At 39.4% G+C, this 18,447-nt stretch overlaps 1 protein-coding gene across 1 annotated transcript in view; it reads right to left on the bottom strand.

The window, feature by feature from the left end:
• Positions 1–7,663: 7,663 nt before the first annotated feature.
• The window catches only part of snx29 (sorting nexin 29), a 137,891-nt gene continuing 127,107 nt past the window's right edge, over positions 7,664–18,447 (bottom strand). Inside the window, exons 20-21 of the mRNA XM_062442326.1 lie at positions 17,016–17,155; positions 7,664–9,660 (exon numbers count right to left, since the gene is read on the bottom strand). Of these exons, the coding sequence (XP_062298310.1) occupies positions 9,534–9,660; positions 17,016–17,155 (267 nt within the window). The 3' untranslated portion in view covers positions 7,664–9,533. The remainder of the gene's footprint in view (positions 9,661–17,015; positions 17,156–18,447) is intronic.

The following is an 18,447-nucleotide window of genomic DNA, read 5'->3' as shown; positions in this document are numbered from 1 at the left end:
TATTTCTCTTCTTCTCTTAAACATCTTCTCCCTGTTCCTTCCTTCATCTTACCCTCCTCTGACCTTTCGCTGCTTCCTCACACTCTTTTTCCCCACCTCGCTCTCTCTTTCTCTCTCTGAGACTCCAGCCCGCTCGGTGTATTGTATTTCCTCTGTTTATTACCTGTACAGCGATGAGGTGGGAGAGATGGAGAGCACCGTCCATCCTGAGGATTTTCCTCCAGCTCTCCCTCTGCCGCCTGTTGCTGAATCTTAAAACACTATGCTGGACTTTTTCTTCCCCTTTTATCTGTTTCAGTTTATTCTGTATCGAGTGCCAACTCAAAGTCAAAGGTCAAAGTCGACACGATCTGTAGTTATAGGGAGCAATGGGTGGGTCATGAAAGTGGATCACCTAAGGCTCTGAACACTGGATACATTTCTGTTGCATCTCATCTGAATGAAATCCCATGTTAAGCTGTAATGGATTATGTTAATTAATATGCTATCAGTTGTGGGAACATGGGAAATAAACTGTGTGCTTTACTCCTAAGCTGTTTATGAACTTCTTCAGCATTAAGACAACGTACATAACTGTTAACACCAACTTAATTAGATAATGGATGTGCTGATTCTCACCATGTTGGGGGCCAGATAAGAGCAGAGAAATATAAAGCAAGTAAGCATGTTAAGCAAGTTAATTTCGAGATAATGTTATAGGTAGACAGGTTGGGTGGACTTGTTCAGCTGTTGCTGAAAACCAACATTTTGCTGGATCTCACCGAGCCCCACTTTGTCCTCTGATTTGACTTTGTTTCCTTTACCTGCAGGCTGCATACCCCTGCCCCCTGCATACCACCACAATCGGATCCTGAAGTGTGCTCTGCCTGCCTCTCAAAGCTATCACAGGCTTTCACAATAGCCTGCGGCGCTCTTTTGATCAACCAAGAAGCTTGATGCGAACACCTCGCAATGCTGCTCAAACCGCAGCAGGAGATCAAGTGTGAGGTGAGCAGAGGTGAGACATACCTGCGCGGAGCTAACAACAGAGCTGTTAACAGCAGCAGAGACTTTTGAAGGAGTCTTGGAACTTGTATCAGTTCAGGTGTAGCATCACAGCTCAAACTTAAAGGTACAGTGTGTAGAATTTAGTGGCATCTAGTGGAACAGACTTGGCAGAAATTAATAAAATATTTAAAAGTATGTTTTAATTAGTGTATAATCCCTTAATATCTACAAGACTACACATGTGTTATAAAAGTGCAGTCATTTTACCATTCCTCATATCCTCTCTCTCTGTTCTGCCTCCATACAGACAAGTGGAAGAATTATAAAGGGAGCATAGTGGAGGGTTTCCTTGGTGAGGGTAACTTTAGTTGAAACTGACAGGGCGATGGCAGTTAAGGTGAACAAGAATCAACCTGAGATCATTCAACAGGCCAAAGTAGAGATTGCTATTGTGTGTCTCTAGATCCCGACACATGTAACATTGTCAGGTGGAATTTTTTTTTCTTCGATAAGGACCATATTTTTTTAAATTTTAACTTCTGGACCAAAGCCTGTATGATTACATGGAAGACGGTAATAACCAGGGTCTTTCCATTTCAAGAGCTGAGTGCAGTTGTGCACCAGTTGGCCACAGCTATGTCACATTTGAGATCAATTGGAATTGTGCACATAGACCTCAAACGAGAAAACGTCATGGTTGTAGACTGAAAGTAGCAGCCGCTAAAAGTAAAGCTGATTGACTTTGGACTTGCTGGTCCTGTGTCAGTTGCTGAGGCTGGTGGTCTTTGTACAAACAGCATGGTACAGGGCGCCACAAATAATGCTGCAACATAGCATTAAAAGAGGCCGTCAACATATGGTCTATGGGAGACGTAGCAGTAGAGTTGGCAACAGGTTGCCCTCTCTATCCTGGGGAAACAGACTATGACATGCTGACCTTCATCATGGAGACCCAGGGTCAGATAATGGACTATATGCTGGATTGTGGAATGGAAACAGAGTATTATTTCCGCAACAGCAGAATATTCAGCCCCTGTGGACACCAGCGCCACGAAGAGTTTTACGATAGTGTGGGGTCCTAACTCTAACTGCAGTGACAGAACATGACTGAGCCACTTTGCAGGAGAATAACCTGAAACGCCAAGGTGCAGGACGGCTGATTTAGACGCCTCTTCAGGAGGATTATAGATGCCTTCCAGCTTATGTTCTCCTGTCACGGTGAGGGCGTCAATTAAACAGTTGACCAAACAACAGTTTTGGTCAACTGCTTAACTGTTTTAAGTCATTGAGAAACAGTGTGTAATATATTTGATGAATGAATATGCAGCTTTTATTATGTGATAGAGACTCTAATGTTTCCGTCAGTGAATCATGATGCAGCTGGTAAAAAACTGTCACATACAGATAAATGCTTGTTCATTTCATGACTTCCCCACTGCTTCTGTGCCACGATACTGCTCAGTGTTTTCTTGTCTGCAGGGGTCGGACCTGAAGGCAACACCCGACGTTCACCATCAGTCTAGATGAAGACTCCTTCTCCCTACATACTACTGATATTACAGACTCATCCAATCTATAAATTGTTTGTTGTAAATAAATGTTAGTTTGTTTTTACCAATTGGTTGTAAATTAATCTCCTTTCTACTAAACTGCTGTAAATAAATTCAATTTTGCATTCAGTATCCTGTTTGTTTATTTTTTTGTCACAATCTAAGAGCCAGGTTGTGATACTTGGCAATGATTTTGAAATTATATCTTATATTATTTTCAAACTACTTGACTTGTACTTCAAAATCCTGATGATTGGTGTTGACCATTTTCAACACAAATGTATTCAATGCGACAAGCAGACTTTCCCTCAGTAAAAAGTAGCCTATTTACATAAACTCATGTTTTAATTAACATTTTTTGCATGTTTACCACAATATGTTACGGATATATAATGGATTTTTCCCAGTTTTTAACCATATATGTGTATATGTATGTGTATATGTGTATATCTGTATTATTTTAAAATCAAACCACTGAAAAATAAGTTCTGATTTTGCTCTTCACACGGCAGACAACACCACTTTTCATCAGGAAACCACAGTATTTAAAAGTATCCTCTGAGCTATAAAAATGCTTCAACAAGCTAAAAGTTACAGTAATTACTGACACAAGCACTTCAGATCGATGCAGCTCAGCAAAGCTGATGGAAACTCCACAGTCCCTGAGGAACATCTGCTCCTCCCCGCCTAGCAAGCATAAATATAAAGCACATGCTAATCTTGGTTACTATCGGGAAGCTCCTTCCTGAAGGGCCTGTTGTCTATAGGGTGCCTGAGATGACAGTGTAATCCTTATCATTATAATGAACATGCATCCCAATGCCAAGCTGGCATTGTGCATTGTAGAGATAGAACCACTGCTTATACAATGACCTTGTTTAAACCAGGGTCTCCGTCTCCTTGATGTTCCTCACACAAAGGTAAGTGCTTGGTAATTACATGCAGTCCTGTAAAACTAGCCAAGAAGGACCTCCATATCCTCAAGGAGAGGTGAAAGTGTGGGACAAAGAAAAATTGGACGAGGTGCGACAAGGGGAATTTATTATATTATATTATGACTGGTGGACGTTGCCACAAGGACAGTCTTGGCTCCAGAGCAGGAAGCTCTCTGTAGTGTATGAAGCTTCCAGTCAGATAGAAAAAGGAGGACAGCACACCTTTTCTTTCTGGTGTGTCACTGCTGTTTGACTTGAAGGACAAAAGAAAAGGTAAATGTGAGGAGCTCCCACTGATTTGGTTTTTGTTCTTGATTGCACCTCTGATAAAAGAAAAAAGAATAAGTGATGTAATATCTATTAAACTCCCTTATTCTAAATTATACCTTCACTGTGCTGCTTTTGTCACTGAAAAGGTGCGTACTAACCTCAGATCTACTCTGAAACAACTTCAGAGACCCCTGCAGCTGTGAAATTAAAGAACATTTTGAAAATGGAAGAATTGTGATAAATAGCTTTTAGTCTGGGGAGTATATAGTCAAGGATTTTTGACTTTCATTTAAGTCCAAAATTTCTTTTTTAGTAGATAAAACTTAACATTACCAATTTGACACACACTCAAATAGTCACGTTTTCGCATATTCACAGATACAATTTATCAAGGAGTGTGAGGATAGGATTGATGTGTGTTTGTCATTCCATCTACTCCCTTAACTTAAACCTCATCATATGATGGGATCATCTCAGTCTGCGAGGAAATAGTAAATTAAATGCATTAACACAAAAACATAGGTTGTAATGACGTATATTCATGCAAATTTGAAAATGTGGCTTACCTTTTACTTTAACTTTGCATGCTCACAGCCTGAGAGCCTGGCCTGAATGCTGCAAGTTTGACATAATGATCTTCCAATTTGTCCCTGTGTCTCTGGCTTAAGAGAAGAGTAAGTTTGCCTCACCTGTAGCTGCAGAACTAGACTCTACATCTTCCACTTAATGCAGCACCTTCTTGTGAGGCTGATGGTGACTGTAGCAGATCCAGCATGCAGTTCTGGTTTTATTTTGAGGCCAGTACGAAAAAAAACAAATCAGACCTCAATGGGATCATCTCCACCCTTATGGTGTCCACCAGGTGTGCTTCATCAGTGGTTAATAAAAAGTTAGACCTGCCCCTGAGGTGTGATGTCAGTTCCTATCCCAAAATCTCTTCCTACACACACCCAAATCTGCCAAACTTGAAAACACCCATTATACTTAAATGAGAAAGCCTGTATATATTTTGTATCGCTTTACTAATAGAGATAATAGAGATTGAAGAAAATCTCCCAGGTTTTGTTGTTAAGCCTGAGTGCAACCAACTAGAGAGTTTACAAAAATCCCTGCATTGCAGAACCAATCCAGTGTACCTTTAGAAAATTCCCAGACTTTAGTAGGCGGGGATCTCCGATTGTCTGGTGTCATGACACCATATATATTTCAAAACATTAGTTATTCACACATTTAAACAGATTTTAACTGATGTAAGAACAAAATACAGAAAAGCCAGGCACCTGCTGGCTTTTCTGTATTTTGTTGTTGTCAATTAAAAACAACCGAAACATTGCAGCTGATGTTTGTGTCAGTGCTCTATGAACTTGGCTTGTATGCAGCCAGTTGTTTGTGTTTGTGTGTATGATGTCTAGCATTGCCAAAAGCAGCCATCCAGATCCTAAATGGGCTTGTAACCAATTTTCTGGTCAATGGACAATGAGCATTTTGTACACCATCGCCACTCCTCTCTCTACCGACCCGCTGCAGCAAACCCAGAACAGGCAGAAAAAAAGGGGGAAAAAAGCAGTCTTTACCAAAAATGAATGGGTGCTTTGAATAAAAGCTCAGAGACTGCTTAGTGAAGCAATGAAGGTTAAAAAAACACGGAGGGCCACAGATGCTCCGAAGATGGATTTCCCTGTAACTATTCATCCATTTATGCATGCGGTACATAGGCAGAATATAATGCAAGCATTGACTCGTTCATCGCTCTACATAAACACATGCACGCTTTAGTTATGCACCTGTCTGTATTTAAATTCAATTCCATGTGTACCCACACATGCATGAATACACAGATATCATTGTGCATAGACATACATTCACACTAAAGCTCATTCATACAGCAGAATTACCCAATGACCTTTTGCCTTCATAAAAACAGGCAACAAGATCAACAATCACAACACCGACACAGGCATGGGTAACGTATGTACTGTTTACTTTACTTTATTGTGCAGCCCCTCTTCACTGTGACACTGATAGATAAGGCTCGACTGCTGACTAAGGCAAATGTACACAAGAACAGACACGGCATACTGCGAGAGAACACTGCTGCATCTCAATAAACTGATCCGGCTTCATTTGCTCGTCGTTGCTCTGATCACCAGCTTCAAGTTACGGAGAGATTTCATTCATCTAGCGTCCAGAGTGATGAGAAAAAAAAAACCCATGAAAAGACCAAAACCAAATGGTGCTTTTACCCTTTCAGTGCTTTATGATTTCCCCAGTCTTTCTGTTGCTCTCAGCCCTGAGCTAATTCATTCCCCCTGAAGATGTAGATCTTTAAAACTTACCCGAAATATCCTTGTGAATTTGTAAGAAATAGGTTAATCACTTACTAAAACAGCTGGGTGCTGTAGTTTCTAGCAAGCCGTACTCATACAGTAGTCAATTATGCATTTGTTGGAGCTGATTTCAGGGATATGTCAACCAGTGCAACAGTATGTCTTCATAAATGTGTTGTTGATAAGGAAGGTCTTTTACTCAGCTTTATCAGGTCTTGGTTATTCTAGGTGTGTTTTCATCCCCGTTTGTCAATATTTTCAATTTGCGCTTTTAAAAACCAGAGTGGAAAAGGCAGAACATTTTTAAAAATCTCAAAATATCACAAAAAAAGTTAGACTAGGCTGAGGTGGAAAATTGACAGGTTGATACAAGCAATGGACACAGATTTTGCGATTAAATCATGACGTGCATGAAGCCCGATACATATGTTCCTGCTCTACTGAAGAGACAAGACACAGAAATGTCATATTTCCATCAAGTTTTCTACATTATTATTCATTGTTAGAGGTTTGAGAGGCATTCTTTTAATTACGTCATCTCGTTGCACCTGCTTTTACTGAAATAGTGGAAGGTGCAAATTTGGATTTTTTAAGTGGGGTTGTATGAGGCAGTTTACCATAGTCTCAGTTTGTGACTTTAATCTATAGATTTGTGTACATGGACACGGATTTTCCTTCCATTCGTGACACTCTACATTATTCAAAATAATGTATTTTAATTGGAAATATGTTTGGTATCTGTAAGTTAGGACTCGGAAACCATCACTGTTCAAAAAATAATGTTTTTGATAGGCACAAAAACCATTTGGTTAGGTTGGGGTTTGGGTTAAATGATACTTCCTTAAAGTTAGACAACCCTGGTCATCATGGCAACATAAACACAATGACAAAAAAACATACTGACTTGAATTTGGAAACATGACATCCTATGGTTAGAAACGGGAGTCCTGCAAGCAAAATCCACCTTCTGCCACTTATCTGTCTAGCCATCCACCCAATCTGCCACCTCCAAACGTAGACATTTGTACATTACATAGATGTTATAGATGGTATGTGTCAGTGAAACATATTGTAGTCACGAAAAATATTTTGGGGCAGCACACTCCCAGTTTGGAGATAAGCAATGTACTGCTGTTGATGGAGCAAGCAGCAAAATACATTTTAGCCACCTAAAGAAAGGCCCACCTAAAAAAACAAATCAATAATGTCAGTTTAAGTGTATACAGTGCGCGTCATATGTAATAATAAAAATATATAAAAATAAAAAGGTCTACAGTTAAGAAAATGTAGTTCCAAACAAAAGGGCTGTCTGTTAGCAACTTATCTTGATGACCCAACTCCAAATATTTGCAAAACTGCAGTGGATGAAAACCTGCATTCATTTGGATTTTCTTTTGCAGAAATTCTGTCAAAGTATGCACAAAATTTGAAAACCTAGCTACAGAACATACTTGTTAAAAGATCACATTTATTGTTGCTTTTGGTCTGATCATGGGATTTGCCAGCGATAAGAAAAGGATAAGATAAAATAGCACCAGATTTGTCCCGCAGGGTTTCTTCAACACAGCTTTCAGAGATCCATATCATCCTTTGCTTTATTACAACTACAATATGGATATTTGTGCAGAGAAAATAGATCCACCAGTGGTCCCAGAGACAAACTGACCCCAACCTTCACTGTAAAAGATGCTTATGAAAAGGCTACTTGTTTATTGTTATAATGAATTGCCTGTGTGACAATGTCAGCATACAGAATATAGTCCGTCGCTGTGAGATCTAGTGCATATAAGGCAGTGCTACACCTAAAATATCACCTGTTTCACTGTATCACAGCAGAGTATAGTCATTAATAAGACTATATAGAGTAGAAATCCATGTGTAAAGTAACATTACATGTCATCTAAATAGGATGCAACAGTGCCATTTGTCAGACTGAGAAACCTATACCTTCTTTTCTTTCCCATGTTGTTGTGTTGTTTGGCAGCTCTGTGAACAATCTGATATTTTTTTAACATTATTTTTCATGATAGAATTACAGCATAGTTAAAAACCTTTTGAACAAGCCTTGTTTGTTCAATTCACCTCATAGACGGTGAATAGTGTCTACCATTTTGTGAACCGACCGTTTAATTCCAGTTTGCCGGAAAACCCTTCGAGTCACTCCTCGTGTGAACATAGTCTGTGATTACTACTGGGTGATCCATACATATGGCATGAGCTTCTGTTTTACACACACACTTGATGCTCAGCAGCCATTTGCTTTCACTCTTAACAAGTAGCTTTTTTCTTCAAGTGTTTAGACATCGTTAAAACATTCATTTGCAAGGTAACACCACTTTAAATCCTCATTTAAAGACACATCAGTTAAAAACATTAGTTTAAATCATAGCCAGTCCACTTTTGATTAAAAAACCTTATTTATGTGATGAGTAATAGTGCGGGTAAACCGTTTGAAACACATCTCTTTTTTTTTTTTTTGTTGATCGTTGAATAGGTTTCCCTTCCTTTAAACTTTAAACCTTCCTTTAATTTTTATGACATGAATTTATCCTATACATTACAGAAGGTATGTGAAACTAATCTATGGCATGAGCATGTGTGAAAATATATATTTTTTTTAAGAGAATTTATGCTTATTTGTGGAATTACTCTGACTGTTTTTGTGTTATCAGTGGTGTTGAACCCTAATCCTTTAATATGGCCATCATGTGGAGATTAAGATATTTTTGATAATTACTGCTTCTGCTGTGACATGAGGATATGTGACACTTTCTGTAGATTATCTATAATAGCCATAGTAATATAAATAATAGGAAGTAGGAAAAGGAATGCCCATTGCTTGGTGGTCCATGCCAGAGATAGTGAATCATTGTCTAAATTGTAATGGCACCATAATGCTGACACGTTGGCTAAAAAATAAAGTTCATTGCCCAAGAGAATACTTTAATGTACCCCCTCTTCACCTCACCTTGTACCCTTCCCTCCATTCCCAGAGCAGGAAAGCAGCTACAAAACACTGTAGGCACTGTGACCATGATACACTTTCACTACAAAACTGAGCATAGTAAGAAATAAAACACATCCCCATCATCTCATGATGTATGAGATAAGAGAGAGCAGTCCAAGAGAGTCCATGTGCAGTTTATGGAGTGTCTTTCTTTTTCTCAGTGAGGTAAGAGGTGCTATATGATTGGGTCCATCGATAGGCAGCCTCTGGGGAGTCATTTATCCTTTACTCAGCCAGGCTGCGCACAGAAAAATTTACATATTCTCATAGACAGTCCTGTGATGTGAATGCATCCATCTCCCCACCTTGGCTGAGGCTTTTTATCTGTAAGGCTTTGAAGGTCCGTTAGACGCCTTTTATGCCCTCACACGCTTTGAGTCCGTGTGTCGCAGTCTTGGGTGGACCCAGGAGTGTTGTTATCCTCAGCCTTGGGATTATTAGTTCAAAGGCTGTGGGGTTAAAGGTCGCCACTCTGGGGTTCAGGTCTGGTTTCCTGGGTGCGGCTGCGACCGAGTCTAGGGAAGCGGGATGATGTTTTGGACCGGGGTGTCTTGGCTCCGCCGTCATTAGTCTGGGGAGTGTCTCTGGATGAGAGAGAGAGAGAGGGAGTGGGAAGGAGAAGAAATGAGCTAAGGGCTCTAAATGAACATTTAGATAGATTTATACCAAGTTTATTATTCAAACATAACACTGATGCTGCATCTGGGGACCTCAATGCATCATTTCCCTTCTGCTAGAAGAGTTTTTTTCGGAAAACCAGGCGTATAGTCAAAACAGCAAATGGAGGCGCTTTCATGAACCTAAAATGAGCTGAATCATAATTATTATATAAGACTTGGTAACAAAGAGGAGCAAAATAGAAACTTATTAAATTCACTGTTTGCTAAACCCCATCCCCGTTAGATACTGTTGCTAAGGATGTCAAGTTTTCCTCTCTTGCATGGCTCAGGCAAGTTTACAGTGCTAATAATGGCAGATTTATCACTCTGTAATTTTTTTTAAACAATGGGTCCTTTATTTCAGAAAGAAGCAGACAACAGCAGTCTTCTCATATCTAACAGACAACTGTTGATTTTGCCGGGTGAAATGACTGTCGCTGGCAGATTTTATTAGCTGTAACTGACCAAGTAATTAAGTTAACGTTAGTCCCATGAGTTGTATGAAAACACTGTTTCCAGTTCACGTTTTAATACTTAGAAAAGGGTTCTGAATATACACTTGAAGGATACATATATGCTATTGTATTGTCAAACAATAGCTAAACCTGCATGTGCCAACCCCATTTTGTTGATTAGCTTACATAGCCTACTTGTTTTAAACAGTATGTCACTTCTGTTAAGAGAAATAGCTTTTAGGATGAGAACTAACTGATGTGTTTAGCAAATGTAGCACTATCTCACGTGATGTTTCCTGCCAATGCTGGAGTGTAAACTTTCTCTAATTCAATAAAGAATAGGTCAGAGATGCTAACGTAATTCTGATAGCATTTAAGACTTTCACACAGTAGATAAATACTACACAGAGGATGTACTAGTTGTGACAGGTTTTTAAAAAAAAAAAAAAAAAAAAACTTTTGACCTTAAAAAAAACCCTCTAGGTTACTACCATACTACGTGAACTAGTTAGCTGGACATGCTAACGTTTTTAGCTTACAGTAAAGCTGATTTCTGAGCTGTTTCTATCTTCTTTTAAACAAAAATAAACATAAACACCTGCCATGATGAGTTATGAGAGAGATAACATCTAAACTAAGAAGAGGAATTAATACGGATGACAACATGAAAATAATATTGCTATGATGTCTTCATTGCAGCCCCCAGTTAGTCAGCTTTTCAGATATACCTTTCAATACCTTTTACTATGATCTACATCTAAATACCTCATTGTCCCTGCCCTCACTACAAGTAAGATTTATGTGTGACACACAGCCGATCAAATCTCATTAAGTCTGTGATGGACATCTTGTGATGATGTTCAGACTTCCCATTTCTCAGAAGGAAATAATCTTGGCCACTTGATGACATCATCACCCTGGTTACCGTGACTACCATCTTCTCAACATGTGAACCCCTGATCCCTGATTCTTATCTGATAACGATGAGGATGAATGAGAGGCACTTGTCAAAAAGAAGGAAAAGAAAAGCAGGGAGACTGAATGCTTGGAGTTAACTGCTTTCTTGTTGTCTGAAATGTATCATCCCCAAGACATTTTTCAACTGCTGCTTGTGATGAAGCAATGATTCTGTAATGGGAGTGGGGAGTTCAAGTGCTTCTTTGACAAGGGGATTTTCAATAAATATTAAAAACTGTTCAGAGGAAGAGGGCATTTCTGAGTTGATGTCTAAAGCAGCAGTGCTGGCTTCTTTAATGATGCAGCCCAGCTGGTAGAGCTGTGATTAAGGTTATCTGGGACATCTGGGTGGTTTTGTGTTAGGAGTTTGATTCCCACTAGGACAAGTGCGGAAAATAATTGCACTAATGGTGAGGTGGTTTAGGTAAAAGTATCACAGTGAGCCATATGCTTTTATGTGAAGCAGCAGGGGCTGAAATAACAAGAAAGCTGAAAATGCATGTCAATTACTGCTCCTACGCAACAATAGGAAGTGTCACACTACAGCATGTCAATATAATATTTACCTGAATGTATCTCTAGTTTATGAGTACAGCACAGGACAATGAAATGTCAAGGGTGAGTTGCCTATTGTATTTTTGATTAATAACTTGGAAAAAATAATAATCTCATCAGTGAGATTAGGTTTTGAAAGCAGCAGATCAACCACCAATTAATTCGTTTTTTGCCTTGTAGATACAGGCACAAACACAATAGTTCAAAATACAGTGAAAAGCAACAACAAACTAGTAAATAATGTTTGTAGTTGTGCCAACCTTGTATTGAAGTACAAAACAGATTTTTCTCTGGAAAAATATGCTTTGTTTTTTAAGGGGCGGAGACGCTGGAAATAGGACAGTGGCGTGAAGTGTGGGGGTTGCACATAGAAAACAATAGGGGTGGCTGTTTTGACACACGCCGTTCGGCAGCGGCGTGTTTTGGCTTTAAGAGCCAAGAGAGGCTGTGTTATGTGGAAAATGGCAGATACATGAAAGCAGGTATGAAAAATGTATGACTGCAAAGTGTCTGTGTCATAACCATCAAGATCAAACTGCTTTTGGGAGGAAAGCGTGACCAGCCAATCTTAGAGCGGCCTGAACTTTGTTAATATGGTGAACATTATTCTTTTTCCTCTGGGTGAAAAATGTACATTTAGCAGAAGCTCAAGTGCCACTTATTCCCGTATCTCCACAGCACCAGGCGAGTTCAATCAAGTGCAGTCTCACAATTTGAATGTGAGCAAGGTTGACCAAAAAGTGACGCAACGGGGAGTTATATCAGCAAAAATCACTCTAAATTGGGGGCAGCATGTGGAGTTGAAACTGCGATCCATCTCATTTATTCATATCAAACTGGGTAAAGTAGGTAAATGTGCTAAATTAATTAGGCTTATAGATTTTTTTTCTGGTTCACAGCATGTTCTTGTCCCCCCATTTGGACATGATACTGACTTGTGCAGGATAATAACTTTCCAAAGCACTGCTGGAATATTAATAATTTGACTGCAGACGAGCATAATTAGAGTAAACCAGCACACAAACAAAAGCATGCATCCAATTGATTGTCTAACAGCAAGAGGTGGGGTGCTGTGAATAGTACAGACTGGATAATAAACTATTTCCACTGTATTTGCTTTCACATACACACAGATGGTATACCTCTAACATAAAGGCAACATGCCAAAAATTCAAGCCAGCACAATAAAAGGTTACATGCTCATTGTGAGGTCAAACTGTCTTGACAGTCAAACAAAGGGCCACAACACTTTCTCTGAGGCAGTAAGTCAGTAAGGTGAGAAACCACACTGAGTGTGTGTGGTTTGTGTTCTGAGTAAAGCATAAATGTGTTGAGGTTGAGCTGCATACTAAGTGGTAGCAAATCTACATAGAGGTGTGACCATAGAGGTGTCGCTGTTCCAGACAAGTGAGGAAAATTGGCACACAATCCTTGGCAATTCATGTCAATCCTTAATGGATGTTGAGATATTTCAGTTTGGACCAAAGTGGTTTACTAGTATAGCCAAAATCAGTGACCAAATTACCAAAAATGTATATATTTTGACGAAACATTCCCAACTTTAGGTCCACTACCTTTTTACAGGGCTTTCTACTGTATAACTCATCTGTATTGGCTTAAATTTTAAGCAACAAAGTTCATTCTTGACAGATTTATTCTTTGAAACAACTATATCCACAGTTCAGACTTAACTTAGCAAAAACAACATAGTTTCAGGCTCATATAAGGATGTTTGCATCATAAAAATACATGTATTAACACTGAATACAGTTAACTGCAAGTGAAAAAGATATTGTACACCAGGTATGCTGATTTCCAGTAAATCTTGCTTTATTTGTCAAACACAAGATGCCAGTCACCCTTACCGTCATATACCATCTGTGAAGGTAAGTGCAATCAAACAGCGTGGTCTGATGTCAATGCTTTCATCAAACTGCTGCTTAGTTTAATCAAAGCAGCGGGAAATCTTCCAAATTATGTTTTTTTGTCAACTCTCATCAGTCTGAGTGACTAATTATGACAAAACTCAACCAGAGGATTGGTGTGGGATAAGGTTTTTGAATGACTTAACTTTAATCTAATTTTCTAATTTCAAGGAGGTGACAAAGTATTGACTTTTCTTAGACTTGGTGGCACTAAAACTAACATGAAATTTCACTTCAATGTCAATTACTACCCCTTATTTTCATGAGGTGTTCAGGTCACAGCAGGTCATAAAGGAGTTTAGAGACCCATCTGGCCTTTGAGTGACAAGTGCCTCAGCAGGAGATCTGAAGAGCTGAAGTCCAATCTGTCTTTTCCTCATTATCTTTTCCTTTTTACTGTCTCCTCCTCCGACCCTTCCCATCTGAACCCTCCCAGCTTTCTTTCCCTCTGTCTTCCTCCATCCTCCTCCCTTCATCTTTCTCTCACTAAACTGCTTCCTGTCATTTTCTCTCCGCTGGCTTTTAATTCTCTGAATGCGTACAAACATCTGCCATCTCATGTTTTAATCTCTGCAACCCTATATAGGCTTTACCATCGCGTCACAATTCTGCCAGCAACAACATCTGGTAGTATCATGGAGGTTCAGAGGATAATTGGCTGTAAACAGATAACGACGAACAAATGCGAGCCATGAAGAAATACCGACACTCAACAGATGTGGTCGCAAATTCATTTAGTCATGTTTAAAGGAATAGTTAAGTATTTTGGGAAATGCATTTGCTGCTCCACAGCCGAGCACATAAAATTTTATACCTTGGTTTTTTATATAGATTAAACAGAAAAGATAGACAATAAAGTGTTAATTAGTGAGTTTTGGCAGTTTTTAGTGAGTTTTAAGCCAAATCAGGTAAATGATTTAACCTTTGAACAGAGCCAAGCTAGTTTCCAGTCTTAATGCTGGTACTAAGGTACTAAGCTAACCGGGTGCTTCATATTTACAGTACAGATGTGGAAGTGGTATCAGTTTCATCATAAGTTTCTGCAAGATAGCGAATAAGCAGCCAAAATGTCGAAACTATTGCTTTAAAGAAAAGCAGATCTGATGTTTATCCCCTTGAGATATTAATGAATGTTAAAGCAGTATATGGCATATTTGACGTATATGAATTATTAACATATTAAAGTTGTTGTTTGTTTGGTTTTTTTTTTTTTTTTTTACAATATAGAAATGTATGATTTCCATTTCTGGTCAGGCAGTATTCTCACTTTCCTCTCCCCTTCCCTCCCTGCTAATGACCACACTAATCAGGCTTTCGTCCGTCAGTGTAAGACTTTGATCAAACCAACTGAACAGATTAGACATTAACATCATCATCAGTAACATCAAGTACCACAACTACACTGGCAGGCCTCAGAGTATCATTATGACAGGACTCAGTGGCAACAAACTGTAAAGCTTCACACACATGAACCAGGACTATAACGGTTTGCTGATCTGGGTTGATCAAATGTCGGCTGCAGCTCCACTGAGTCACAGCAGTGAGGATGCCAGTGTCAACGCAGATCACAACCGGCCATGACAGAGTTGCAGATGCAATGTCCTTAACTATCAACTCTGTATATAATGTTAGATGATATGATGCTCAAGATGTCGTTATGTAATCTTCCTTCTGTTGTTTCTTTTTTGTATCAACTGAACTTTATCACTTAACTTTTTAATACAACAGCAAAAGAGTTTAGACCAATAACAAGGATTAAACCATTTAGGCTTTTCACACCACCACGTAGATTAGTGTTTGACCAGCATCTCCTAATTTATAGTCCAAACCCTCTTCACTAATGGTTAATCCTGCTGTGTTGCTTGGATACCATTCATAGCAGCTGTTACAAAATCAAACACTCGCTACCATAAACACATGCAGTAACTGTGTCAGACTATCTTCATTCATACAGTACATAGGTCTAACTGTGGACCTATACACTGTATGAATGAAGATAGATTGAACTGTGAAAAACAACACTATAATGTGATATCGCAGGCAGACACAACTCGCTTGACACTAATATTTCATGCCATTCATGCAATAGAAAGGTTTCCTTTTCAGCTTGGAGATGTGAGAAAGAGAGATATGATTATTAAGCCGCCCGCTGCAGAGTAACTACAGACTAATGAGCCGTCTGTCCTTTGGAGGTTTATACAGGCCTTCCAGTCCACTTCTTTTCTCTTGGACTACTGCTTTTGGACAATTACCCCTCACTTTAAATGAAATCCTACTAATGTACAATATGAAATATTGATTGTAATATTGTTGCTGTGTGGTATCCAATGAAAAGACTAATACAATTACATAATTTCCCTGGCAACAAAAACTTCTGTCATCTAAATAATTTCAAAGAGGCTATGAACACAAAAATTATACACATATTGGCTTTAAACAAGCCAAATGAGCAAGGATTTTACGTCTATGTAAATTACTGTATGTTGTTGTTGTTGTTTGGGCCGCATGACTCAGACGTCTCCCGAGAGGAAATGACATTCCAGTCAGACGCTGTGACAGGTCACGCTCGCTGACTGATCACAGTGAGTGGAAAACGATGTGAATATTGACAGGAAATGACTGGAACATCTAATTTTCAGATGTGGCGCCTGGTAGGTAGGTGGGCAGCAGAGGCATCATGCACTGTCATACTTGCTAGTCCGTGAATGTGTTTGCGTGACAGAACGTATACGTTGTATGTGTGAATAAGAGTGTAAAACGTAGGGAAATACAGAAGTTTGTTTACAAGAGATTTGGCATTTTCAGTGACATTAATCCTCCTGCTTTGTATCCTGTAACTGCTACTATCACAACAGCTGTGGCAGCTAATTCTTTCCAAAATGTTGTTCATTGAATTGATATGAAACTATTGCCAAAAACTGACAGTTTTTTCCTTTTTAGAGGTTGTGTGAGCATAGAATGGGATGCCCGCAATGGTAAAACCAGGATTAGTACCTTTGAATCTTCCTTTAGGGATTTTTTTTTTTAACAAGGATTTTCTGGGATTTTTCAGTGTTTGATTTTCAAAATGAATATTTCCTGTCTTCCTTCCTTTTTAATCACATTTCCTGGCTTGTAACGTTTGGATTCTACTGCTGCATCCATTCCTGAACCTCTCTCACCTACAGACACACACACACACACACACACACACACACACACACACACACACACACACACACACACACACACACACACACACACACACACACACACACACACACACACACACACACACACACACACACACACACACACACACACACACACACACACACACACAGCAACTACAGATGCTCACATAAAAGCTTAAATCCTGTATCGAACACGCCTGTGTGTGTCCACTTACAGACAGAAAGGCAGCAGAGACAGCAGGGTCTCTTTGGTGGGGCGGGCTGTGAACTCCGGCAGCGTCTGGATCAGTTTGTTCATCACCATGCGAAGGTAGCCCTGCAGCTGCTTCCTCCTCTCCTCCACAAACTTGGCATCCTGCAGACAGAGAGGAACACAAACACAGAAGGCAAACAGAGACAAAAAACAGTTATTTAGTTGTTTTTTTAATGGTGCTTTGAACGCTGAGTTTCAAGCTGCAACATGAAACTTTTATCAAATTAAAATAATAAATCAGTGGGATATTTTTAAGGATAACTCCTGGTCTTTCACTTTGTGGCTGATTTCCTTTTGGAGTATGCTTGCTGTCAGTTTATACCACCTCATTGGCTGTTCACATGCAGCTTCCTTCAGCCTCAGGCCAAACACTGTTTCAAGTTAGAGAGCTCATCAAGATGACTGACATATATTGAGGTGTATGTTACCCAGCTCAAGAGGAGGAAGGTGGGTCTCATAAACACATATTGCTGCCGGGCAAGAAGTTGCATATTGTAAAATAAAGACCTGCATGTATGGGATCATTATGTGTTGTTGCTGTACCAGGAAATACCAGATTCTGTATTTGTGTCCATGTGAACAGTCACTTAAAATCAGCTAAATTGTCCATAGCACTGCAAATGACCAGGCTTTCAAATCCAATATCACCCATGGCTCACACTCGATACAAAAAACACTAAAAATACATTTAATATTTGTGGGGTTTTTTTGTTATTTGGTTGTTTATGTTGAAAAGAAAACCAGGCACAGACATTTAAGCATTCAGACCTCCCTCACTGTGAGATTTTGCAGAGGCAGGGAGCCACATGGCCGGTGCTAGCATAGCTAATCGGTGTCCAGCAAGGCTGAGAACAAAGCCTGGGCACTGCTCCGTTTTATTCTCTGGTGCTTGGGACTGGAACAAACAGCCATTGCAGGAGGCCAACATTTTCCTCAATTGAAACTACTGCTTTTCTTTTGATCTAAAATCCAAGTCCCGAGTGAATTTTTTTGTCTTGCCTCAAAAATACACACTTTGCTGTACCAGGGCTGAATAGCTGAGAAACATGCACCATGGGAAGCCAAAAGGGAAAATAAAGGGACACTTCATTAAAGACATCCTGCATTTAATAACACTGTCAAATATCAATTCACAATTAAAGCCTTGAGCTGATGTAGGCTCATATTCATTAATCAACAAGTAAACATGTAATTACTGCCAGTTTATAAATCATTAACATCTGAGGCCCATGGGAGCTGTTCACATTTTCTTTTCAACAAGTTACCTGCTTTTCTCCCAGGAGCAATGACTTCTAAAATTACTAATAGCAATGCTATGAAATAAAAATGATGATATTCAAGACTCCACTGGCCTTAATTAGAAAATTGGCTTACAGCAAGGCATGCAACACAAT

The sequence above is a fragment of the Scomber scombrus genome, chromosome 21 (genome assembly GCF_963691925.1).
Source record: "Scomber scombrus chromosome 21, fScoSco1.1, whole genome shotgun sequence".
In the NCBI taxonomy this organism is placed as follows: domain Eukaryota; kingdom Metazoa; phylum Chordata; class Actinopteri; order Scombriformes; family Scombridae; genus Scomber; species Scomber scombrus.
This window is presented reverse-complemented; position numbering and strand designations above follow the sequence as displayed.